Source organism: Triplophysa rosa, linkage group LG9, assembly GCF_024868665.1.
Source record: "Triplophysa rosa linkage group LG9, Trosa_1v2, whole genome shotgun sequence".
NCBI classification, from domain to species: domain Eukaryota; kingdom Metazoa; phylum Chordata; class Actinopteri; order Cypriniformes; family Nemacheilidae; genus Triplophysa; species Triplophysa rosa.
Genome location: NC_079898.1, coordinates 20,804,968 through 20,830,440, shown reverse-complemented (window position 1 = coordinate 20,830,440; position 25,473 = coordinate 20,804,968). Strand labels below are relative to the sequence as shown.

Below are 25,473 nucleotides of genomic sequence, written 5' to 3'. Positions count from 1 at the left end.
TACACAGACAAGTACGCACACACACACACGCTCAGTGAGAGCACACATTTAGGATATTTAGGATAAAGGAGAGAGAAGCACAGGTCAAATATAACAGATAATAAATTCCTATATGCAATATTAATTAAGTAAAACTTCAAAATTCTAAAGCAGCACCCCCGGTCAGGCAGATAGTGCAAAAACAGTATGCAAACGGTGGCGAGGAACCCAAAACTCTAATCGAGAAAAAAAACCTCAGGAGAACCCAGGCCCAACCAGGGGATTCCAGTTCCCCTCTGGCAAAAGCTGCTGCCTCTGCACAAGCTCCAGAGAACTTGCACAACAAGGCTAAATAAAATAAATAAACTTAATAATAAAATAAATTATAGTTTAAGATTATCATTAATAATCTAATAGCATTTGAAATTTTGTGGTGAAGACATGTCAAGAGACCGCGTCCTTCTTTATCCAGCTCTATCATCTCAGCTCTTGTCAGGTCCCCACTTCCCATTCTCCGATCTACCAACAGGTCAGGCCATGAACTGCATCCTGCTCGCTGTGGTAACCTTGGAACAATGAGACAAGACAGGCTGAGAGTAGAGTACTGTTCTGAACTCTTTGATGCAAAAAGTACATCAGTTGTGTTTTTGGTTCCGGTTGATCTAACTAATGCAGCCTAAACCCTCTGAAGATTTATATTATGGAAGAGTAGTGTATGCAAGATTAAAGAGATGCGTCTTTAGTCTAGATTTAAACTGACAGAGTGTGTCTGCCTCCCGGACAGTGCAGGGAAGACTATTCCAAAGTTTAGGCGCTAGATAGGAAAAGGATCTACCACCTGCACTTGATTTTGAAATTCTAGGTATTACCAACTGACAGGACGCCTGAGAGCGTAAAGCACATGAAGGACTGTAATACAAAAGGAGTTCATTCAAGTACTGAGGAGCGAAACCATGTAAGGCTTTATAGGTAATAAGCAAGATTTTAAAGTTAACGCGATGCTTTATAGGTAACCAGTGCAAGGTTGACAGAACCGGGCTAATATGTTCATACTTGATTACAATGCATGTGCAAGACAAGATGAAAGATGAAAAAATTAAAAGACCACTCCAAAGTTATTATTTAATTTATTATTTCAGGGTATGTGTTTAAGTAAAATTATTTTTGTTTCATTCTGTAAATTAATGACAACATTTCTCCCAAATTTTACATAAAAATAGTTTTTATTTGTATTTTTTTGCAGAAAATTTAAATTGGACAGACTGGTCAAAATAACAAAAATATGGAACTTTTGCAGATCTTGTGTCCTGCAAATAAAACAAGTTTTTATTAATTCTGATCAATTAAAAAAATGAAAATGTGATGGAATATGTTTAAAAAAATTTTTTTACATCGCTGATGTGTGACTCTATATCATTCAACAGACACTGGCATTGCCACAATACACGCATAAATGCTGATTAAATGAAAAACTGGAATGTTCTCTGAATTCTTTCCATAGAAAGAATGAGAAAAATTTGAAATGAGACCTGGAGAAACATTTTTCATAATAAAAAGTTGTATAATTCATGCTTTAAATGTATATTTGAATAACGTATGTTTGGTCACCAATTCTCATCTCCTGGTTCATCTACAGGGAAACCACGTTCATCCAGCCCGTTGTCTCAAAGAGAACGTGAGGGAGCAAAATCAGCAGAACCTCCTGAGGAGCACAGCTACGAGCACAAAAAGAAAGTGCTCTCCAACCAGCGTACCAACGAGCGAGACAGCAAGAGGACATTTGAGGGCTCCTTCATGCTAGATTCAGTGTCAAGGACCAGTAACATCGGATCCAGAAACATGGACCCCCGCAGACCCTACCTGAGCCTGGGCATGATCCACATGCGTCCCAACCGGCAAACCTCTCGCACCGACTGTCCGGCAGATCGCCTCAAGTTCTTCGAGACTCTGCGGCTGCTGCTCAAGCTCACCTCCATGTCATCCAAGAAGAAGGAGAAGGAGCAACGAGGCCTGGAGAACACAGCCTTCATGGGCCAGAACAATGAGGTGATCTGGTTGGAGTTGCAAGCCTGGCATGCCCGGCGCAGCATCAATGAGCAGGACCTGTACCTGTTCACTGCTCGCCAAGCCATACCTGACATCATCAACGAAGTGCTACACTTCAAAGTGGACTATAGCAGCCTAGGGGGGCACGAGAGCAACCTGACAACAGAACAGAACGACTCCTGCTCTGACGAAAGCAATTGCAGGAACGATCCGTTTAGCTTCAGAGACTGCGCCGCATCTTGGGGAGAGATAGACGCCGCTGCTCCATTTTCTTCAACTCTGGAGTGCCGTGAACACCTGCAGAAACAGCGCGTAGCTTTTGATCAAGTGAAGTGGGTCATGTCGCTGTTGGAGTCAGTGGAGGCTTTGTACCCATCTCTTCAAACCTTGCAGAAGGACTATGAGAAATATGCCGCTTGGGACTTCCAGGGCAGGGTGCAGGCGCTCTGCTTGTGGCTCAACATCACTCAGGACCTCAATCAGAAGTTGCGGGTCATGGGCACCGTGCTGGGCCTCAGGGACCTTTCCCGCATCGGCTGGCCTGTCTTTGAGATCCCCTCGCCTCGATGCTCCCGCGGCAACGAGGATGAGGAAGACGAGGGCCAGTCAACCCCGACCTTCGAGAACAACAATGGGGAGGAGAGGACTTTGAGCGAGGCGACTAGCGACGGCGAGCAGTCGCCTTGCCTCACTCCAAAGTTTTCGTCGTCGGAGGAGTTTCTCCTGAGGGACGATGAGGCTCACTGCTGCCCCACTGCCATCTACAGGCCGTTTGTGGATAAGGCACTTAAACAAATGGGGCTGCGGAAACTGATTCTCAGACTGCACAAGCTGATGGATCGCTCCCTGCAAAGATCCAGAACCGCACTGTTGAGTCACATGCCAGCTCAAGAGGTGAGATGCTTAGATGGTTTATCTTTTTGCATCCAAATCTGGCCAGCTGATCAGCCTACATATCTTCTAATACCAGCAAACAAAAACAGCCTAAAATAGGAAGACAGCCTGCCTTGAAGCTAGATTATGTGTATTGTGGTCAATGCAAATGTTTTGTGTTCATAACCTGAAATTTTCTCATTGCTGTGTTCCCGTTAGCTGTCAGCAGCACCGGGTTATTCCTTGCAGCACTGTGACTACCTACCCGAGCTTTCTCGTCACTTATCCGACCCAGTGGGTGAGGAGGCGGAGTCTGAACGGGTATCGTGGAAGGAGCTAATAGACATGGACCTGCCTTCGTTCCGGTCGGCCTTCTTAGTGCTTTGCCGCGTGCTGCTAAATGTCATTCACGAGTGCCTCAAACTGCGACTGGAGCAAAGGCCAGCAGGAGAACCATCTTTGCTTAGCATCAAGCAGGTCATTTCTCATACCCAAACATATAATGTTATAAACACCAAATTTTGTAAACATCCCAGTTTCAGGGACATAAAAAAACTGTTGTGTGTTGTAGTTGGTCCGTGAGTGTAAAGAAGTTCTTAAAGGTGGGGTTTTGATGAAACAGTACTACCAGTTCATGCTCCGGGGCGTCATCAACGACCCCCAGGGTCTACAGACTAACGCCAACATCGACGAGTTCGAAGAGGATCTCCACAAAATGCTTGAGGTGGGATTTCATGTTGTTATACCAGTCTGTGTAAATATACCTGAATGCCTCCTGCATTGCTTTAAAGAAAGTTGATCACATCTGAGATAATGCACCACCAGAATTCCAGTGTAATATAACCCAGATTGCACATAGTGTGAGTTTGGTATGATAAACATGCGTGACTGCTGCTAATTGACCAAACCAGTGAGGATATTATTGACGGCAACATTGTTGGTAGTGTAATTTCTTCACTGTGACTCCGTGGGGTTGGTCGCGCGTTTGCTGGCTGATTTTTGCCGTGACTCTTCACTTATTGCATTCTTCTTCAAATCTTGATAAAAATTTCCCTCTTCGAGTCCAAGGGTAATTTTAGATCAAAGTCTGACAGGATGTAATTGGAGAGGTATTTAGAAGCGAGCCAAGTTGAGTGTTGATTTTGTATTTAAATGCTTCATGTGCTTTTTTCTGCCGTTTTATATTGATTAGAGCTGTGAATATTTCTTGGCTCACAGTTTGATTGTGATTCAGAGGGTCACGATTCGATACATCTTGTCCTCTAATTCCAATGAATTATTAATGGTACAAACACTTCTTCAGCCTTTTTATCGACCAGCTGTTTTCTAACTTAAGAACAAATTACATAAGAATCTGTCTGGTTTTCCCAAGTCACACGCTGTAAGCACGCACGCCAAATGTGTTTTTTGTTGAGCATTGTAAATGGGGCCTAAAATTAGGGAAAATGTCCTGCAGATGTATTAGTGATAGTTTAGTGAAAAAAATTGTCATCCTCATGTTATTCGAAGTATGTGACAGACGGATCTCTAGAGATCTAGAGAAATGTGACAGGTGCTATAAGGTGCCACAACTCTGATTTGGGAAGAATAGCTTATGGTTTGGCTGAAAAGGTGAATTCTTTTTGGACGACTTTCTAGATGTACCATTCATCATGGGTGTTTTGACGTGATGCTGGTTTTAAATATCAGCGTGTGTTCTCTGTATCTGCATTCAGGTGTACTTTGACTACATGCGCAGCTGGATCCAGATGTTACAGCAGTTGCCTCAAGCATCTCACAGTCTGAAGAACCTGCTGGAGGAAGAGTGGAACTTCACTAAAGTTATCACTCCATATATCCGGGGCGGAGAAGCCCAGTCTGGAAAACTCTTTTGGTTAGTGTCTTTGTACACACATTTTAAATAATCTGATCACAAGTGGTCAGGTTTTAACACAGGTGTAAACGAGGAGAAATGTTTTGTGAATTCATCACTCAAACATCATACAGAGGTGAAAAATGAATTCGAGCACATTGCACTTGCAGTGTAAACACGCCTGTCAATCATACTGTTGCATTGAAACATCAACTTTGTTTCCCACTTTTTCAGTGACATGCTTTTGATAAATGCATTTGTAATTGATGGATGCAGTCATGACATCAGACACTGATCACATTTTTATTCACGCATGGTCATGAGACGCAATGTAAAACAGGTATTCTTGTCTTTTTCAGTGATATTGCTGGCATGCTGCTAAAATCCACTGGAGACTTCTTGGATGCCGGCCTTCAGAAGAGTGGCAACGAGTTCTGGGAGTGTGCGGATGACAGCACGGCTTCGGATGAAATCAGGTGTGTCTCAGAACACTTAATGAGCAATAATCCGCTCTGAACACACTGTGCGAGACTCATCAAAGCATGTGGAATGTGTATGTCAATGATGTCTGACAACCTCATTCCAAAAAATTAAAGGGCGGTGCTAAAATTAAGTAATGTACGAAAAGAAAAATATATTGTCATCATGATCATCATGATGGCTGTGATCTTATGAGACTTGTTGCATAAAACCAAAAGTCTGAAGACATTATTTACAGGTCCAGTGTAGGGCTGAAATGATTCCTCGAGTAACTCGAGTAATTAGAATACAAAAAATCAAAAAAGCTTTGTTTAATCCATTTAACTACAGTACACAAGGAGCACTGCGTTTCCCCACGGACCATTATTACTGACGCACAGCCCGCTAAACTCTATACGTTACAGGGCTCTCAAGTCTCACGCATTCACCGTGAGACACGCATTTTAGTCTGTCCACACGCTCAAACGTATTTCTCATGCTGATAAATAACTGATAGCTTATTGAAATGGTGAACTGCTATTTTACTTAGTTTTAGTCTATTTTGCGAGTGAAACTTGTTTTCCGGCTGCATTGAGTCCATCAAACTAGATGCGGACTTGTGGACGCCGAATCCTGTTATTTACACGTGCCATCTGTCTGTTCTGCGTGTCTGCGTGAATGAACTGCACAGTTTAACGTGCTACACGCGTGATGCTCATAAATTTGTCTGCATCTGCGCTGAACGAGGACATGAACTTCATCTCCAGAGTTGCTCTGTTTCACGAACATGGTATTGTTTGAGTGAAGAAACAGACATACTAAAAAATAAGCGTCTTCAGACAACCTGCCAAAATAAAAGTCATAGGCTATATATGACTATTTAATAGTAAAAAAAGAAACTAAAACTAATTTATATAAACTAAATGCATCATGCAAAAGCTGAAGTTAGTTGTTTACCTTTGAAATTATTCTTTTTATTTTTATTCATGTTTATTATTTATATATTTGTATTATATTGCATTTTGAATTTAATATGGCAATGTAATGTACTAAATGGGCTTAGTTTTCACAGATATTAATATATGCAATTTCAGCAATAAAAACTTTAATTGTTCTGAAAAGGAAACAAATTAGTTGTTTTACTCATTTTAAGAGACCTATCTTATTTTCTCTTGTATATTTAGTATTGCTTTTTAATAAAGAAAACGTACTTATTATCCGAATGCCCGATTAATCGATGGAAAATCAGTAGAATACTCGATTAGTAAAAGAATCGATAGCTGCAGCCCTAGTCCAGTGTATGAAATTTAGCGGCCCCTCCCTTTCGAAGCACTATGGAGGCTGCACAGAACTAAGATGTTGCTCCTTTGCTGAAAGAGATAACGTATTTACGAAACGAGCAGTTTGTCCGTTTAGGGCTACTGTAGAAACAACATGACGAATTCCATGCAAGGGGACCCGTGGTGTATGTAGATAGAAATGGCTCATTCTAAGGTAATAAAACATAACGCTTCATTATGTAAGGAAGACATAGTTATGTATGTTATATTGCATTTCTGTCAGTAGATCCTCCAAAAAATTACACACTGGCCCTTTAAGTGGAATTTATGGCTCCACATTGACTCAATCAAATGTTGTCATCCAATCAGATTGCATGGCCAGACCAAATAATTGTATGTGTTTTGTTTCATTGCAGACGTTCTGTGATAGAGACGAGTCGTTCCCTGAAAGAGCTCTTTCATGAGGCCAGGGAAAGAGCATCCAAAGCACTGGGCTTTGCCAAGATGCTGCGCAAGGTGAGCAGAGAACAGGCGAAATAGCTTATTCATGTCAGTTTGTCACAGCGATGGACCTTTAAAAAATTAAAATAAAAACTTTCATTTTATTCCCACTTAGGACCTTGAGATTGCGGCGGAATTTAGCCTAACCAGCGGGGTACCTTCTCTCCTCCAGGCACTGAAGTGTAAGAGTTATGTCAAGGTGATGACATGCTCCTCTGTATCATTGATATTTAAAATAAACGTGATACTTTTGTGAAAAACTATGTGAATTGGATTTTCTGTGTGTGTTTTCAAGGTCCTTATCCCAGGACTGGAGGAGCTCCAGGTGTTTGTCCCGTGTGGCCTGATGGAGCAGAGATTGGTCATCTTGCAGTTGTTAAATGCAGCAGCGGGAAAGGACTGCTCTAAAGAACCGGAAGAGATCCCTGAGGATGAAGCCTACCTGCTCATGAGCAAACACGGAGTGGGGGAGTCAAATACCGACGGCGCATGGGCCGACTGGGACGGAAGTGTTCTCAAACTAGTACCTCAGATGGAAACTGTGGATACGTTACGTGCCATGAAGGTATGGACTTGGGTGTATAAAGACTGCAATGTTGTATAACAAAGGCTTCCACTCTACAAAAATGTCCCTTTCTCATTCTCGATTTCTAGGTGGACAATCTCCTTCTGGTCGTGATGCAGTCGGCGCATCTGGTGGCACAACGAAAAGCCTTCCAGCAGTCCATGGAGGATCTTCTGACCCTCAGCCGGGAACAGACATCGAGTCAGCCCCTTATCGTCTGCGCTCTAGAGCAACTCAAGGTGATTCAGTCCAACATCTTTTTTCTTTCAATGTTTTCTCACAGGGAGATATCTGCTTGTTATCTGTTTCTGGAGTTTGTGGAGACCTACTTTCACATCACATTAAGCCACATTAGGTTTCAGTAACGCATCACGTAATGCTGATGTAGCAATCAAATGAGCTGTGCGAGTGTGTTTTCATGGTCTTTTTGATAGATTCGGGTAAGATACATCAATACAAACGCAAGTTTAAAGAGCATAGAGACTTTCGATGGTTTTGCTTTATAAGCACAAGCTACAGTGTTATGAAATGAGTTGAAACCTCTTAGCAGTGCATCAGCAAAGTTTCCTCACAAACAGGATGTTTGCAAGTACAACATTAGTACAACATCTACATATACATTTGTGCATTTGGCAGACGCTTTTATCCAGAAAGACATTGCATTGCATTATAACTTAATGCATTCTTTAGGAATTAAAGGCATGATCTTGGCGTTGCATGCGTAAGCTCTAGTTTCTAAGATATGCCTTGCAAATGCATAGTTTTTAAAGATAAATCTTCTCTCATTTCAGAATGAGGCACTCCAACTGTGTATCAAGATCAACACAGCGATCGACCGTGTGGAATACATGTTCACATCAGAGTTTGAAGCAGAGGTGGAGGAAACGGAGAAAGCCACGCTGCAACAGTATTACAGAGAGGCCATGATCCAAGGCTACAACTTTGCTTTTGAGGTCAGAGGCCGAGAGGATTTTGTGAATAAGAATGCACAATAGCACCTTAAATTAAAGAGTGTGACTCGCCCTGTCAAGCAGTATAGATGTATTGACCTGGCTCCATAATGTGTTGATGGAGCCATAGGCTCACTTGTCATTGTATGTTGAAGAAATAGTTCACCTGAAACGTAACATTTTTGAACGATTTTACTTGCACACCCTCATGACATCCCACATGTATGCCTTACTTTCTTCTGTCAAAGAAAGGAATTTTAGTTCTTGGAAAATAATAAGACTAAGAACCTATAAAAAGCTAAGCAAACAGTAAGCTAAATTCAGATCGATAGCTTCAAATCTTATTGGTTTTCATATGTCTTGTGATGAAATATCTCAAATATCAAATATATTATGTTTGAATTTGGCTCTAATTAATTTCAATTTTGAAATAAAATTTTGTATTAAACTTTTCATTATACTTCAGGAGACTCGCTAGAGTCATTTGGATTCCTGTAACGAGGGATGTATGTGCTTTTTGGAGTATACGTTTTTTGTGCATATATTTAAGTTTTATTAATAAATAAGTGATATTTATTCATATTTAAAAAAATGTTTATGTAGCAAGTCAGGCTTAGGGTAACATTCATTTTTGTGTGAACTATTCCTTTAAGATAAGATGAGCAGAAATGATTTTAACATAGAAGTCGCCTTGCTTCATCTTTACGGTCAAAAGGATGTAGTTGTGGGTGTAGCTTAGTCGTGAACAATCTAGGCAGGCAACCGAGTCGAAACCCATAACGTTTCAGTTACGAGCCTAGGTCTTTAACCACTTAGGCTACACCAACACCCATCACCAAAACATTTAATCCTGGATTACTCTGGGGGGTGAGGTTGACCCGGTAATAAGTTACATCTCATGAAAGTAACATCTGGTGATGGCAATTAACTAGTAATTACCAAATTAAGTTAAGAGCCCTTCTGTACTGTCTTTATAACAGTGTTAATTAGCCATGTGAGCTCACCTGCCAGGGACAGAATGAAGCTCAGGGGAAAACATCTCAGAGCCAGCCACAGTGTCAAGTATAAAACAAACACACAATTAAAAAGTTTTCTCTTCCAAACACTGTCTCTGTAGTATCATAAAGAGGTCGTCCGTCTGATGTCTGGAGAGTTCAGGCGGAGAATAGGGGAGCGCTACATCGCCTTTGCCCGCAAGTGGATGAATTTTGTCCTCACTAAATGTGAAAGCGGGAGAGGCACCCGTCCAAGGTCAGTAAGTTCTGTTGTAAAACCTAGAGAGGTACCTTGCTGTCAACTGCCTACATAGGTAGCTGCCTTTTAGGGAGCTTCTAAACATCATATAACCTCATAAGTGAGGGATTTATACCCTACATAGGCAACATCTCTGTCTATATTGTCTATTGTAGTACACTAGGCATAAATTATGGGGTGAACATGTAAGATATTAAATTAGTTTCATTTACAATCAACATTTGTCTCTGTGCATTCGCTGTAGTGCATAACAGTTGGAGATATGCTGTGAATGCTGTGTCATTCAGCCAAAAAAATGTTTTTTTTCATGGCAGCATCATCGTAATGGTGCCGCCTACTATTGTTCCTGTTGGGAACCCACCTATGACCCTTAAAATGCTGTCTACGTAGGCAGTTAACAAGATTTTGGTACAGATCCAGCGTTTCATCCTTCAAAGTTGCTAGTGTTCCAAGAAAATGTTTCTAGCTTCGTAAATGAATTATATTGTCACATTGTTCTTTTATCCTGCTCACAAATGTTTTTTTATTTATCGCCAGATGGGCAACTCAGGGCTTTGATTTTCTTCAAGCAATTGAGGCTGCATTTATATCAGCTTTGCCAGAAGATGACTTTCTGGTGAGTTATCTGGTTTCTGCTGTTAAAGATAAGTGTCGAAATGGTTTGTTATTGAGCTACTTATGATTATTTTGTCATGTAGAGTCTGCAGGCGCTGATGAACGAGTGTATCGGGCATGTTATTGGGAAACCACATAGTCCAAGCAGTACGTACTTTGGTAAGTGTTATCCATCCTGGTGAACTCTCCTAAACTCACCATTGTTGGACTGCTTTAAAATATTTTTTAAACTTGGCCTACTTTTTCTCATGTTTTATTCATCTTTTTTTTGGATTGTAGTAGAGTTTTAGAAGAGCGCATTATAAATAAAATGCATTATTATTTTTGCATTAAAATATTTAATTAAAATATTCATATTTGAAATAAGAGCGAGAGAAAAACTGGCACCTTTGCCATAGCTCATCACTTTATGATGAAGTGACTACAATTTATTCTTCATTAATTGTTGTAATAACCTTTTTACTCATTAAGTACATAGTAAATGCCATACATGAATACAAGTATGAATAAGTAAACAGCTGTAGACACTAGTGCAGGTTTTGTATAATTTTGGTCACGTTGTGTCCAAAAAACTGCCTAAATCCCACCTGACCAAAAAATAAAAAAATTTGTGTTTCAAACCACATTGACATCAGGTCAAATATACGCATTTTTTGCTTAAAAATTTAATTTTAGGCAAAGTGAATAGTAAATTACATTTGATGAATCTGACAACTAGATCGATCTTTCACCAGGCACCCGGAACAGCCCTCGACCTGTTAAAGTCCCCCGTTGCCACAGCGACCCTCCAAATCCGTACCTCTTCATCCCTTCATCTCATGCTGAGGGCTTCAGGTAGGTATTCGCCTGGGTCACAGAACCATTAGCACAGCTAGTGTAACTTCTGATTCAGTGTTACTACGCTTGTGTAGCTCTTTTGCATGCCCTCGTGCTGTGTCGTTTAATGTGTAGGAGGGAATTAAATGACTCATGCTTTTATTGATGCTTTAACCACAATCTGTGCTGCAACGTAGAGCTTCATACGAGTGTGTGTATGTGTACTGATGTCATAGCGTGTGTAAGACTCACTCACACGGCCACCTTCACATCCATAACACAATGCTGAGGCTGTCAGTGTGTGTTTCCAACACAGCTCTCGGAGTCTTCCGTGTGATCTGCGTTCCCAGTTGTGTCCCCCAGGTCCCCGTCCTGCCCCTCCGTTACCCCATGGTGAACACAGCCACGCCATGAAATCCACCGGCAACGTCCCTAATGACATCAGGTAGTCAGGACCGCCCCTTTTCATGCCAGCACGGAGCTTTGCAAGTTTACAAACCTTACATCTGTGTCAGAACAGCATCGCTCGTGGGCTTGTGTGTGGATGTGTAATTTGAATTGCCAAAAATATGAAACGCAGAATGTTTTATGTCAGCAGCAGCATGCCTGATCTTTTAAAATCTTGGAACAGTTTTTTAAAGTCTCAGAGTAATGCTGTTTTAACAGAGGATGAGAAGTTAAAGGGGTCATATCAGAGGAATCAGAAGATTCCTTGATGTTCTGATGTACTGTAAAAAATACTGTAACTTTCAAAACTCAGTAGACCAAAAAGGTTTCTGATCGTATTAGTTGTTAACATTCTGAGCAGCACATCTAAACAAATGTTGTCGTGAACTCAAGCAAGGCTTGGAGTATTAAAGAATGGATTCAAACTGTATTAGACTCGAAACAAAAACCACAGTTTTAATTTTGCATGCAAACACAAGTCTTAAAGAGACAGTCACAAAAACAATTCTGTTTTAAAAAAATTATTCTGTGGCTCAGAGAAAGGTTAAAAAAACTAAATTGTGACAAAAACATTACTAACTTAATAAGTAAACCATAAGAAAAATATGAATCATAAAAAAATCCACATTATGACCCCTTTAACATTTTTAAATGTACAAGGATGTGATGTAGTGCTGGTTTGCAGTGTATAACAAACCCAGAGTAATTCTTTGTATGATACACAGTCATGAACTTTAATAGTTGATTCAGGCGTTCACACGCGTTATTGAATGATAATTGTGGTCTGACAAATACAATCTATACATTCTTATTGCCTAGTGTTGCTTTATTAATAGTTTTTGTTGCAGCATGCATCATTTACTTACACTGGGAAAGTACACAGTTTTCCATGTGTATAAAGATCTCAGGGTGCTTTTTAAGGATGAGCTCACTTCCACCCATATGATTGATCATAAGTCTTTGAAAGGTTACAGCACCTGATCCGGTTGAGTTTTCTGGAATGCTTGATACATTTGGAGTTAAACTCACCCAGTTTTTTTCTTAATCATTCATTTAAAGAATAAAGGCTATGCATTACAATGTGTTTTACAAAGATTTATGGCTAACACTGTGTCTACACCGGACGCGACTGGCGCGACACGACAAAAGACATTAGAAACGCATTAGAATCCATTATAATTGTAATTTATTTCCACACTGGATGCGGCATGTCTGGTGTAGACACGGTGTTAAGCTAAAAACATTAAATCACGCATGGCTTTACTACAGTCAGCTATTAAAAATTTCATGTCGGCAGTTGAAATCTAAAAATCAGTGAATATGAGGATATTGGCTATTTTTCAATGGCTTCAAACTATAATCACTCTCACACATAGATACAGAGATGGCTGAATGTGGTTTGAAAGAGCTTAATACTGTTCATTGTGACCTAACATTGCTGTGTTGTTATAGAGCTAGCTTTCCATCTGCTGTAGTGCTGCTGTAGCTTCTTTCATTCTATGCATTCTGTTGCATGCGTTGTGTGCCAAACAGTGGATGTTTCTGAAACCATCTGTTTGCAAAGATGGTGTTTTAATGTCTTCTCTGCTATACAGGGGTTCTAGTGCCCATGAGAACGACCGTCTGTCATCTGTAGCTGCAGAACTGCAGTTTAAGTCCCTCAGTCGCCACTCCAGCCCCACAGAGGACCGAGAGGGTACGAACTTTTAAACCTTTGCTTGGTATTGATGCGGTAATGCTTTTTTAAATTTGGTTCAAATAAGCGATAATTAGTTATTGAGCAAGTAAATAAAAATCTGTTTAAAATCATCTCCTTACCCTGATTACCTCTTACCCTAAGAATGATTTATAATTCAAGCAGTCAGGTTTGATTTCTCAGGAAATGTCCGTTTAACTTTATTTGACTTCAGCTCGCAAAGATAAGTATGTAGAGTAACCTGCAATGTTATGTTTCAGACAGAGGTGGCGATATAGGGGCAAAATTAATAATTTTTTCTCATCTTTCCAGAACCTTCGTACCCTAAAGGAGACCCCAGCAGTACTGCCCGTCGCAGCTGGGAGCTGCGCAACTTTATCAGCCAATCAAAAGGTAGTTTGTATCATAAAATACTTAAAAATAGTTTCAAAATGTTGGAGAAGTGATATTTTTATTTACAAGCACGTATTTGAATCAGTGCACATTAATGGACATTTTAAAGGTCCAGTTTATGAAATTTAGAGGCGGCTGCCAGTGGTGAGGCTGACACAAGGCTAAGATTTGTCCGTTTAGAGCTACTGTAGAAACAACATGGTGAATTCCATGTTAACGCTTCATTATGTAAGGTCTTTATTCACCTCTGAAGACACAGTTATGTATATTATATTGCATTTCTGTCAGTAGATCCTCCAAGAAATTACAGACCGCACCTTTAAACTAATGCATACAAATACATTTAACACACTAACTTGATTTTCCTGCAGACACAGCAGCACGTCAGAGCCCCATGGAGGCGGTTCGACGCTCCATATTCGCCTTCGACGAGGAGCACTACGTGCTCATGAGACAGCGCAACATCATCGGTCAGGTGTGCAACACCCCCAAATCCTATGACAACGTCATGCATGTGGGGCTGCGCAAGGTCACCTTCAAATGGCAGAGAGGCAACAAAATAGGTAAGAGGTCATCATTATAAAGCAAAAGGCTTTCCGTGACTGTTTTCTAGCATTTTCTAGAAATTTCCATTTGGAGATGAATTCTGTCTCTGTTTACAGGCGAGGGGCAGTATGGGAAGGTGTACACATGCATCAATGTGGACACTGGTGAACTGATGGCCATGAAGGAGGTATTTTTTATTTTAAGCCACTTTCAAAGCTACTGTAAAATAGTTTGAGACAATTTAACATCATACTGCCCCACAACACAGTACTTTTTGTATATGGTAAACGCATCATTAATTGTAAATTTGCTTTCAGATTCGCTTCCAACCCAATGACCACAAAACCATAAAGGAAACGGCCGACGAGTTGAAGATCTTCGAAGGAATCAAACATCCCAACCTCGTCCGTTACTTCGGAGTAGAGTTGCACAGGGTAATAAAATTACGTCTTTGTATTTCATATCAGTGTCTTTTTAAAGGGGATGTGCAACGGCGTTTCATGCATTCTGACTTATTTACACTGTTAAAACGTGCTGTGTTCTCATGTTTGACATGGTCAACTTGTCAAAAAACGAGTTGGACGCATGACATAGTATTTCTGCTCGATACACTCCCCCAGCGTTCGTATAGGTTTCGGAAAGTTTTTTTCGAACATGAAAATCTGCAGCTCATTACTCTTGCGATAGTGAGAGAAGTTGATGTGTGTTTGTTTGTTCACGGAATTTTAGTGATGGATATTATATAAACGGTGAATATAACACTGGATTTGGAGATCATTTGAAACTGATCGATGGCGCGGTCCCAGCGCTAAAAGATGCCGGACATGAACTGCACGCGTTAAGTGAAACTGAGTCATATGTCTGTGTTATGTTGGCAATGGGTGCGCACGTGCTTTAGTTCCGCCCCCCATCCCCCACTCTCGTCGTAAGTTTTCGGAAATAATCGTACATCTGTATCTGTCTTTTATAAATGTGATCAAACTAAAGACTCTACGGATATTTGAAGGGTGAAATACTATTCTGTAAGTACTCAAGATTAAAATGAGATATGCAGAAAAGTTATGGCCACTTTAAGATCTTTTGAAGTGTATTGCTCATTTCAGTTGTTTTCATACAGGAGGAGATGTATATCTTCATGGAGTACTGCGATGAAGGGACACTAGAGGAGGTGTCTAGACTGGGTCTACAGGAACACGTCATCCGCCTCTACAGTAAACAGATCACGACAGCGATCAACGTGCTTCACGAACAAGGAATCGTACACCGTGACATCAAAGGTCTGTAGTTACACTTCTTTTCTCCTTACCAAAAGTGAGAAAATGTGATTATGTATCAGTTGGCAATCGTGAGAATAGAATGAAAAAGTGAAAATGCATTTCTCTTATTTGTTTACTTCTCAGGAGCAAATATCTTTCTCACGTCATCTGGCTTGATAAAGCTGGGGGACTTTGGTTGCTCTGTGAAGCTGAAGAACAATGCTCAGACGATGCCTGGAGAGGTGAACAGCACTCTGGGAACAGCAGGTGAGCTGGGTCTCAGTTGTAGTTGCTTTGTTTAAACACAAGAGGGCAACTCATACATTTTGAATGGTGCCACTACAGTATATCTCATATCACGATTAAGGATCATGTGGGTTTAAAAAGTGATTTTTACTGTAGATAGTTTTCTAACAAAAAGTTTTAGGCATGTTGAAATTCTTATTTTTCACAGATGAGTCAGCTGAAAGAAACTAGCATGCTTCGATTCATTATATGTATTTAAAACGTAATTTGAAAATAATTCTGTCACGTCTAGCATACATGGCTCCTGAGGTCATCACAAGGGCAAAGGGTGAAGGTCATGGTCGGGCTGCTGATATCTGGAGTCTTGGTTGTGTCCTTACAGAAATGGTCACTGGAAAGGTAAAACATACCTTATATTGTCCAGAATATTGTGCTTTGTGTTTACTTTTTTAAACATGTAAACCCCACCCAGTATCCTAGAACAATTTTCCGAGCTTGTCCACACATGCCTGTAATACACCTAAACCAAACCAAACTACATGTGATGTACAAGCACATGACTGCCTAACAGGGCTTTGTTGGGATAAAACCCTAGATTAAGTCTTAGATTTAGTATTTAACAATATTACAGTTTATTAGTCTGTTATTACTATTCAACAACATTTTAGTTTGTGCAAACTTGAAAAATATACAAACCTGTTTTAGAACCAAACTTAGAAACTCATTTTTCATCCTGTCTGTTTACACAGAGACCCTGGCATGAATACGAGCATAACTTCCAGATCATGTATAAAGTGGGTATGGGCCACAAACCGCCCATTCCTGAAAAGCTGAGCACAGAGGGGAAGGATTTCCTGGCCCACTGCCTAGAGAGCGAACCCAAACGCCGTTGGACCGCCAGCGCCCTGCTGGACCACGCCTTTGTCAAGGTTTGGACCCGCTACATGTCATACAGCTCATTTCTTCATTGGTTCACACTAATGTTTGAGAAGGAAACAAGTAGCTTTTGATGGTGCCAAATCTGTATTGATTGCCAAATTTTCCAATCTGTTACATGAATCAACAAATCCCAAACAAGACCCACCCTGGCTATTTGCCTTGTACAGCTACTCTGAATTCTCCTGGAAAACCTAGTTAAAGTGATAGTTCGCCCAAAAATGAAAAGTCTATGAAAAGTCTGTCATCATTTACTTATGTCAAACCTGTATGACTTTCTTTCCTCTGCAGAACACCAAAGACGATTTTTTTGAAGAATGTTGGTAAACAAAAAATGGCAGCCCATTGACATGCATTGGTTTTGTGTCCATACAATAGGTTGCAATCACGTGGTTGGCTAGAGGGCAGCAAGTGATATCCTCCATAGGGATTCACTATCACAAACTCAAAGTACCTATGTTTAATGACCTGAACAAGGACCAGATAAGCCCAAATTTCTGTCAAACCTTACTTGTAATAAACACTAGCTTCTGTTAAAAGAATGAGCCCTTATTAAATGGATAAAGTAAAAAATCTTGCGTTAAAAGTTTCTTCCCCATAGAAGTCCATTATAAGGAAACAAACAAAACAAACAACACAAATACATTTGTTTATCACTGATATCACACATAAACATGATAACAGAAAAGTTTTATGGTCTCAGTTTGTGGCTGCCTTGAGCCACGTTATGTGGTTTCTTTATAATAAACTTCTATGAAGAACAAGCTTAACGTGAGACTATTCTTATCCCTGGAATAAGTGCTTGTTCTTTTAACAGTAGCTAGTGTTTATTCCAATTCAGGTTTAATGGAAATTTGGTTTTAGGTGGTCATTGTTTGTTAAGCTGTTTCATTTTAATGGACTTCTATGGGGGAGAAACATGAGCTTTATCCATTTAATCAGGACTCGAACTTTGCAGCTAGTGTTCATGACAAGGTTTGACAGAAATTTGAGCTCATCTGGTCGTTGTTAGGTATGTTAAACCTCGTTAAGCGTTTTAGAAAGTTATCAGGCTCGGCTCGTATTATATTGTATTGTCATTGTGTTGAATGTCTGTACTAGAAGCTTCCAACACCAAAGAAAATTCCTTGTGTGTGCAAGCACACTTGGCAATAAAGCTCTTCTGATTCTGATTCTGATTCTCATCCCAACCACAGATTCAGGTTACAAGCCGTTTCTCAGTCAAAACTCGCATTTTCCCCCTTCATGAACTTTTGCTACACAATAGAAACACCTTTCATGGTTTGATCGATTTGAACAGTCAAAAATGATGCAAAACGTATGTATTTTGAGTTTGTTACAGTGAGTTCCTATGGAGAAAATCACTTGCTGCCCTCCATCGTGACGTCATGTGCAAACAACCTATAAGTGAATGGGTATCGACGTTGTTCGGCTAACAAAAAATGATCTTTTGTATTCTGCAGTAGAAAGAAAGTCATGCAGGTTTGAAATGACAAGAGAGTGACAAAATGATGACAGAATTATCTAACTATCCCTTTAAAGGATGCTGAAACAACTGAATTCCTGTTTTGAGCACTGAACAAGCACTAATCCACAAGCTGACAACGTTGACAATGATTTACAACCAGAGGGGTCAGGTAGACCCAGACTGTCTAAATTACTAAATGTCTCATGACGTCACCTGATTGGCCGATCGAATGAGGTCAGTTGAAATGACACTCACGTGTCAATCTCTTTTGTCTCAATTGCAGGTCTGCACAGATGAAGAGTGAGGTGGGAGAGGTCTACGTACTCAAACGTTTACAAAAATGCTAGCACTACTTCACGGCATGAAAGGAACTCTGGACTTGAAAGGGGGAAGACGAAGAAACAAACTGTTTTTAAGCTTGATCTGCTTAAGCCCCTCACAAAGGAGCCAGTCTTACATGTACAGTCACGTGAGCAGAGAGTTGTTCGTATATGAGCGTTATATTGTACATACTGTATAAGAATAGTTAAGGGTTTTCTTTGTACAAAGCATACTGTAAAGCTGAAGTTTAATAGCCACTTTTCGTGGCTGGTAAATGGATTTTGGTGATCGTGTCGCAGGGAATACATAGACAAAGGACATTCGTTCAAGGGAGATGTTGTTCTCTGACAGCACAAAGCATCAGAAGGGAGAGTTCGGCAATACATCGACTGAGTGTTCATTGAAGAAAAACATACACACCTGAGGTTTAAATGTGTTCATTTTTTTTTGTTAAATATGGTATTTTTGTTTGCCTTGCTGCAGAGCCCACTGTTAACAAATCATATTTAAGCCTATGAATAGTTGTGCTGCGTCGACCCGGCCGACTCCCGGTCAACGTCGTGCCTTTACGATCCGAGTGTATAAGAGCATAACCAACCAATGAGAGGGAAAAAGAAGCCAGTCTGACTCCGCCTTTCCGCTGCTGCACTCAGGACAGGTGGACACAGAAAACATGCTCTTACACAGGCATCAATGTTGCTGGTTCTCTGCTCCTCAAACAGTGTTTGCAATATTTAAAGAATAATATTAAATAAACAGACCTTTTTTTAAATCGCCTACTTGTTTCTTTAAAAAAAAACATTGCGTGAGTGTTACACTGTTGACATCAAGTTCCTTCCTTTCATCACTGGTTCCTCAAATTTCACACAGGTGAGCAGTTTTAGTTGCCAAATGGCAGTTTTGTGAAATGCCCTCGTGTCAATAAGTTCATCACGGTACGTTTAGCACGATCCTGTTGCTCCGGTGCGTCTCACTTATTGTTCATCTGCACCTCCTTGTTTCCGTAGTTCGAACCCCTGTCAATCTCAGTTTGTCCAATCATCCAGCGGATACCAGCTGATGCTGTAAATGAAGGAAAATGTTTGTCAGTGACACGGCATGACAGCCATTTAATATAAATAATATCATTTATTACCAGTGTCACTATTGTAATACTGACAGGGTTCCCACTGTTATGAAAAACATGACAATATCAGGCAGGGGATTTTAGTAATTCCAGAAATAAAGGAAAGGTTCTTGGCTCAGAATTGTCTTGGACAGGAAATATTTGGTTAAGAGTAAACGTGTGAAAGAAATTGAAAGTTCATGGTTTAAAAGGAGTGGGAACCCCATAATAAGCAAAGAAGAAATTAAACTTATATTGCTGAAATGAAAGCTTCATTTAAACTGAATATCTGATACATGGTTTTCTCAGTGTATGGCTGATAGCTCATGTAGCTTAAAACTCGCTCTTATTAAGTGTGCATTCAGTGTTTAGATGAAACGTTTTACATCTGAAAAAAATATTTAAACCCGTTCTCGCATGCTGTGACACTTAAAATGGGGAAAACACTAAAAATGCATTAAAATGCATGCATTTATGAATTATGAATTGAGCAACATGCATTAAAAGCATAGAAGTGGCTGATATACTTACTGCCATAACACCAAACCGGCCACTGTTTATTCACATTTTTTAAAAAACAGATTGAAATTAAATACTGTAACAACAGTAGATAATTCCTTTTTCAGCCCCAATCGTGTTTTATTTGTTATAACAATAAAAAAATGAACCACCCACCCCAGTTGTTTACCCAAATACCTGTTATACAGAAGAAAAACGTAGAGAGCACGGTAAAGGTGGACCCTGACACCAGCAGTCGTAACGCTAATATGCACAGAGGGTAGACCAGCAAGCAGACCCAGAATAACCAGTTCAGCAGGGCCCAGAGTCGGCACGGAGCATTCATAATGGGGCCCGGGAAATGACCGTTTTGCCTGTAACGCTCCTGGAATTGGTCCTGAGAAAGAGCGCAAACAATCACTTATCAGTGTCTTACAATTTATTGTAATGGCACCCTATAGCCAGTCACCACAGGAAGTTACACAGCTTTAAAAAGGTTTTGTAAACATGGGTTTTCTGCGGTTCGGATACGTGCGGTCACGCTATCTACGCTTAAAAATAATTGCGCGTCTACACGGGGTTGTACGGTAACGATCCGCCTGTAAAGTCGAATTGTGAAACTCAACCGCTGTCTGGACATTTAGAATTTCGTTATGGAGATAAAGGTTAGGATCGTGGTTTTACAGCAAACAATCAGTGTATATTCGCATTTTATGTTGTTTGCCTATGCAATCAGAGCATTTGGATCCGGAAATGCACACACCATATATGAAAGGTCATATACCGTTTCCGGATCCAAATGCTCTGTCTGCATAGGCAAACAACAAAAAATGCGAATATACACTGATTGTTTGCTGTAAAACCACGACCCTAACCTTTATCTCCATAACGAAATTCTAAATGTCCAGACAGCGGTTGAGTTTCACAATTCGACTTTACAGGCGGATCGTTACCGTACAACTCCGTGTAGACGCGCAATTATTTTTAAGAGTAGACGGCATGACCGCTCTTACCCTAACCTCAAGTGTTATACTAGACTGTTTGCAAAGCCGTTTGATAAACTAGTCCTAGCCTTTCAGTATTTAAGTGTAAGGTATTAACACCTTCACGTAAGGCAAATAGTGCACTTACTTTCTCCTGATAGAGTTTGTGCAGCCAGGCGGCACATTCCGACTCGTCCTCGGGTATCGACTCCAGAGGAATCCGCCTAACAGACACACAAAGAATTCTGTAAACATTTATCTAACGCAGGGCGTGAGGTCTTTAGGTAACTTTGCAATATGTTCACGTTGTAAAAGAAACAAAAAGATGTATAAATCATTGCATATTTGAACTTGGATACATCAGGAGATGCTTTCGAAGAGCACATAATAAACAATATACTGTTAAATATTGTCAGAGGTACCTCACGTATAAAGCAGCATGGTACTTTTTTCCGTTGAGCACCCCTAATAAACTTGGCATTTCGTTGTTTCTGAAATTAAGCGTAGAATCGTACACAGCAGTAACTACAGAGGAGACAGACCAAGTCAGCAAACCAAGTCCTTACATGTATGGAAAGCCGAAGTAGCTTAAATTCTCCCCAGCTTCACTCGTCGTAATTGCATTTTTACTAGTAAGAATTAAATTAGAGAGCTCTATAATTAAATTTTTACTAGTAACAATTACGATTAGAGAGCTCTCTAAATGAATTAAAGAGTCTAGTCTGCAATTGCATTTTTACTAGTAAGAATTGAATTACAGAGCTCTCTAATTTCATACTTACTAGTAATAATTCAGTTTGTAGTGCTCTCTAATTAAATTCTTACTAGTAAAATGGCAATTTTAACGAGTAACGCTGGGGACAATTTAAGCTAATTCGGCTTTCCATATACATGTCAAGACTTCATCAACATTCATTTATTGAAATTAATTGATCATCATTTGGCCAAATCATTGGAAGATCAATAAAATCACTTTGGCTGATCTTACCCGTTCCCCTGAGGTTCTGGACTGTGACACAAAAGCCCTTGGTACGAGGTAGAAGGTGGTACTTGAGTTTGGGGAGACCTTTCTTCTCTGCCACCTCCATACTGATCTTGTGCTTCTCCTCTGTGAATCGTGTGCCCTCACAATGCAACAGGAACTATATGTGCATCATAAAAAAATTAACATGCCCCCTGGTTACCAACGGATACGTGGTAATGTAACAGATACTTTAAGAAACGTTGTAAGACCAACATAGAAATGCTACACTGAATATTTTTGTAATCATAAGAAATAATGTAGGAATATTTGTATAAACTACTCCTTCAATTAATAATTAATATTAAGTTAATCATGGATAGAAATAAATGTATGAAAGAAATTCAAAATAAATATTGCAAAGATACCCAAAATTTTTCTGGGTAATCACGCAGGTTCTGCAGGCTCTCCACGACCGTCTTACGGTCCTCCTCCCACTTCCTTTTACAGAAGACGATCTCCAGGAAGTACCACATCCAGCCAATCACAGGAACATAAGAAAGCTCTTTTTTTGCCAAAACTTTTGAGCTCTGAAATCAAAACGTGTCCAAATCAATTGTTGACAGTACAACAGCACATCTTGATGATCAAATAAGCATCAGCTGAAATTAACATTTGTTCAGCGTTACTAAAAAAACAAACTGAATCGGAATAATTGAGTGTGGGTTTTGTCTTACCCCTAAAACACCAAATCTGTCACAAAAGGTCCAGCCGCACATAAAATCAATCTCAAAATTGTGATTGAGGACCACAATGGCGTTTTCTTTGCCGAAGTAAGAAAAGCTTTCCGGGTCGGTGTAAAGCGTGCATTCTGTCCCGGACCACCATTCCAACAGTGCCACCAGTTCTGGACAAAGATAAAAAGAAGTAAATCGAAGATTCATAGATTTGTAACACAAAATGTATTTACATATTCATAAATATGTGGCTCAGTCTGTGTCTTGCTGGTACTGGTCATACAAACTAGCCGTATGTAAATACGTAGATGCTTATCCCCACAGTTTGTTTAGCTGTGGTTCTTTTTAAACCAGGAAGTAAATGGTTTGAGGTTTGGTGCATTGTGAAAAGTGAAATGTGACATTTCTACATCACATAGGCCGGGAAGCTCTCTGGAATCTCACATTTAACACACCTGAAACAGCTGATGTAGGTTTAAAAAACATTACAGCTTAGTTTGTTCTTTGATGTTGGAAATGTCAAATCTGGTCTGAAAATTTGTTTTGTGTCAAATTTGCTGGACTTACGACTGGAAATGGAATAAGCCAATCTGCAGTTGATCTTGCGTGCGAGTTGCTTGTTTATTGGCCACAGTGGTAGAGTACAAATCTGCAGCAGGTTGATAATAAACCCGCTGACCAGGAACACATAACAGATAATGAGATGACACAGGAACTGAGTTTTAAGCATTTTAAGGAATCCCATCTTTATTGTGTAGTCTTCAGTTCCCTCGTCTACAGCAAAACCTGTGGAGAGAAAAACTATCAATGAAAAGACAAAGGAGGATGTTGCATGTGTGTTTGTAACTGTATCTGAAATATGAAAATCTACCTCAGACAATATACAAATTGTTTGGTTAAAGCATAGAGGAAGAGATTGGCCTCTTTGTCTTATCACTTTCAATGTTGTGTGAATAGTGAAAAGTTTTTATTATTTACAGTATACCTTTTGGTTTTACAAACATTTACATTTCTGCAACTCACTGGTCAGCTTGTTCATTATATCATTTGACATTTTTTTCCAGTGTTGTCATACCGAAGCAGAAAGCACAGCAGAGATAGACTATCCTTAGTTTAGCCGCAATCCTAAATAAACACACCTCAACCAGCTGATCCAGGTTTTCAGGATTACGTTAAAATAACAATGTTTAATTACGGTTGGAGCTTATGCTCCATCATTCAGGTTTGGACACCCCTGTATTAGTGGGAACTGGGAAGGACGTTTTCAGGAATACACCTTTTTGTGCGTACACTTTTTGGTGTTTACGTACCATGGCATGTACAGTAAGCATGTTAACACATTTCAAAATCATACATGGAAAATCAACATAACTTCCTCATTCAATTCATTCATAAGATTTTATTTTACGTCAAGACCTTTAGTTACAACAAATTGTATTTGTTTCTTACGAAGGCTTAGGATGGCCATATACATTTACATTACATTTAGTCATTTAGCAGACGCTTTTATCCAAAGCGAGAGAGTTTGCAGATTGCAGAGAGTTCAGGGAGCAATAAAGTGATGTGGCAATAATACAATAAGTGCTAATACCAAGTTACTAGTTTCCACAAAAGCCAAAACACTACCCGTTGAGAGAAAGGGGGATAGGGTTAGTGTTTTTTATAGATAAGGTATACAAATACTTTAGTTATGTTTAATCTTATTAAGGGTAAACATATGCAAATACATTTAGGTATCTTGAAAATCATTCAATCGTATTCTCCTTCTACAGAAAAATGCGTATTATTGTAACGCAGCTTTCCAGAAAACACTTTAACACACAAAAAAATGATAGAAAAAGGTTATAGAAATATTCCTGTTGTCATTTGTTAGTCAAACGTGAAAAAATAGCAGATTGCTAAAAAGCGGATTTAAAATGAAAAAGGTTTATGACACCATCGGAAATTATACTAACCACTTCACTTTTAGATCGTAACGTCAACATTTAAGACGTCAAAAACAAATAAGAGTATGGCGCAAGTTTGTACGTCGTCACATCACAACAGCTCGTCTGTTTGACATTTACACTAATGATTTACACTACAGGGTGCGCCTTGTTTAAACTACCAAATGAACGCGATACACACTGGCTGATTCTCCTGCGCGTGTTTGTCTTTGAAAGAACAGATTAATTCATAAAACCTAAAATAAACTAACAATACAGTTGCGGTAGTAGCACAAATCTCTGAAACTCTCTTCACGCGCCTCACTAGTGCATTTCAGATAAACGTACGTTTAGTTTAGTCCCGTCTCGTAAGCATCAAGTGTGGGAAGGTTACCACAACATGGTACAAAACTCATGCTTTTTTTGACGGATCCTATCGCATACAATGAAAGCCACTCTTCTTTCATCAGAAAACGCTGTTTTGTTTAAATTACCTTTTCTCTTGCTGTTAACACTGGAGGAGACGTCTCATTGTTATCCAAGTTAGAAACGCAGAGCTGGAGGTTTTAAGTTGAACAGAGCAGACTGAGATACAGTCCAGCGTTGGTATTAAACGGAATACGCGACCACACCCCGGCACCAAGACGCTACGAGAAGAGCATGTGAACGTGGACAGGGACTTTATGAGAGGGCCATTATGTCATTTCCTCTGTTCACAGTGAGCTCAGCCCGAATGTTCATGCACAGTGGACTTTACACCATTCG

The 25,473-nt window shown here is 39.9% G+C and overlaps 2 protein-coding genes across 3 annotated transcripts in view; one reads left to right on the top strand and one right to left on the bottom strand.

Annotated features, from left to right (window-relative positions):
- Positions 1-18,575, top strand: part of map3k4 (mitogen-activated protein kinase kinase kinase 4) — a 27,440-nt gene extending 8,865 nt beyond the window's left edge. Inside the window, exons 3-27 of one of the 2 annotated variants that reach the window (XM_057341464.1) lie at positions 1,616-2,919; positions 3,118-3,375; positions 3,470-3,622; positions 4,614-4,771; positions 5,110-5,226; positions 6,906-7,005; positions 7,106-7,189; positions 7,286-7,555; positions 7,645-7,794; positions 8,347-8,508; positions 9,623-9,756; positions 10,297-10,375; positions 10,458-10,533; positions 11,109-11,208; positions 11,507-11,635; positions 13,233-13,333; positions 13,646-13,726; positions 14,098-14,289; positions 14,389-14,459; positions 14,590-14,706; positions 15,390-15,549; positions 15,673-15,795; positions 16,067-16,173; positions 16,524-16,703; positions 18,462-18,575. In XM_057341464.1, the coding sequence (XP_057197447.1) occupies positions 1,616-2,919; positions 3,118-3,375; positions 3,470-3,622; positions 4,614-4,771; positions 5,110-5,226; positions 6,906-7,005; positions 7,106-7,189; positions 7,286-7,555; positions 7,645-7,794; positions 8,347-8,508; positions 9,623-9,756; positions 10,297-10,375; positions 10,458-10,533; positions 11,109-11,208; positions 11,507-11,635; positions 13,233-13,333; positions 13,646-13,726; positions 14,098-14,289; positions 14,389-14,459; positions 14,590-14,706; positions 15,390-15,549; positions 15,673-15,795; positions 16,067-16,173; positions 16,524-16,703; positions 18,462-18,482 (4,427 nt within the window). In that variant the 3' untranslated portion in view covers positions 18,483-18,575. The remainder of the gene's footprint in view (positions 1-1,615; positions 2,920-3,117; positions 3,376-3,469; positions 3,623-4,613; positions 4,772-5,109; positions 5,227-6,905; positions 7,006-7,105; positions 7,190-7,285; positions 7,556-7,644; positions 7,795-8,346; positions 8,509-9,622; positions 9,757-10,296; positions 10,376-10,457; positions 10,534-11,108; positions 11,209-11,506; positions 11,636-13,232; positions 13,334-13,645; positions 13,727-14,097; positions 14,290-14,388; positions 14,460-14,589; positions 14,707-15,389; positions 15,550-15,672; positions 15,796-16,066; positions 16,174-16,523; positions 16,704-18,461) is intronic. The other variant, XM_057341465.1, reaches the window with a different exon arrangement.
- On the bottom strand, positions 18,502-25,473 carry agpat4 (1-acylglycerol-3-phosphate O-acyltransferase 4 (lysophosphatidic acid acyltransferase, delta)). Its single transcript, XM_057341481.1, has 9 exons — positions 25,203-25,473; positions 23,351-23,569; positions 22,784-22,953; positions 22,475-22,636; positions 22,074-22,227; positions 21,508-21,610; positions 21,234-21,309; positions 20,301-20,499; positions 18,502-19,561 (listed from the first exon to the last, which is right to left on the bottom strand). Exons 2-9 carry the CDS (start codon positions 23,526-23,528, stop codon positions 19,470-19,472), a joined length of 1,134 nt encoding a protein of 377 aa, XP_057197464.1. The 5' UTR covers positions 23,529-23,569; positions 25,203-25,473; the 3' UTR covers positions 18,502-19,469.

Bases quoted from the DNA above. Each gene is read 5' to 3' on its own strand.
- agpat4 (XM_057341481.1), bottom strand. From the start codon at position 23,528: ATGGGATTCCTTAAAATGCTTAAAACTCAGTTCCTGTGTCATCTCATT. The intron at 22,954-23,350 runs GTAAGTCCAGCA...ATCTTTGTCCAG, and splicing joins GGCTTATTCCATTTCCAGTC to AACTGGTGGCACTGTTGGAA. The intron at 19,562-20,300 runs GTATTTGGGTAA...CTTCATTTACAG, and splicing joins GTTTTTCTTCTGTATAACAG to CATCAGCTGGTATCCGCTGG.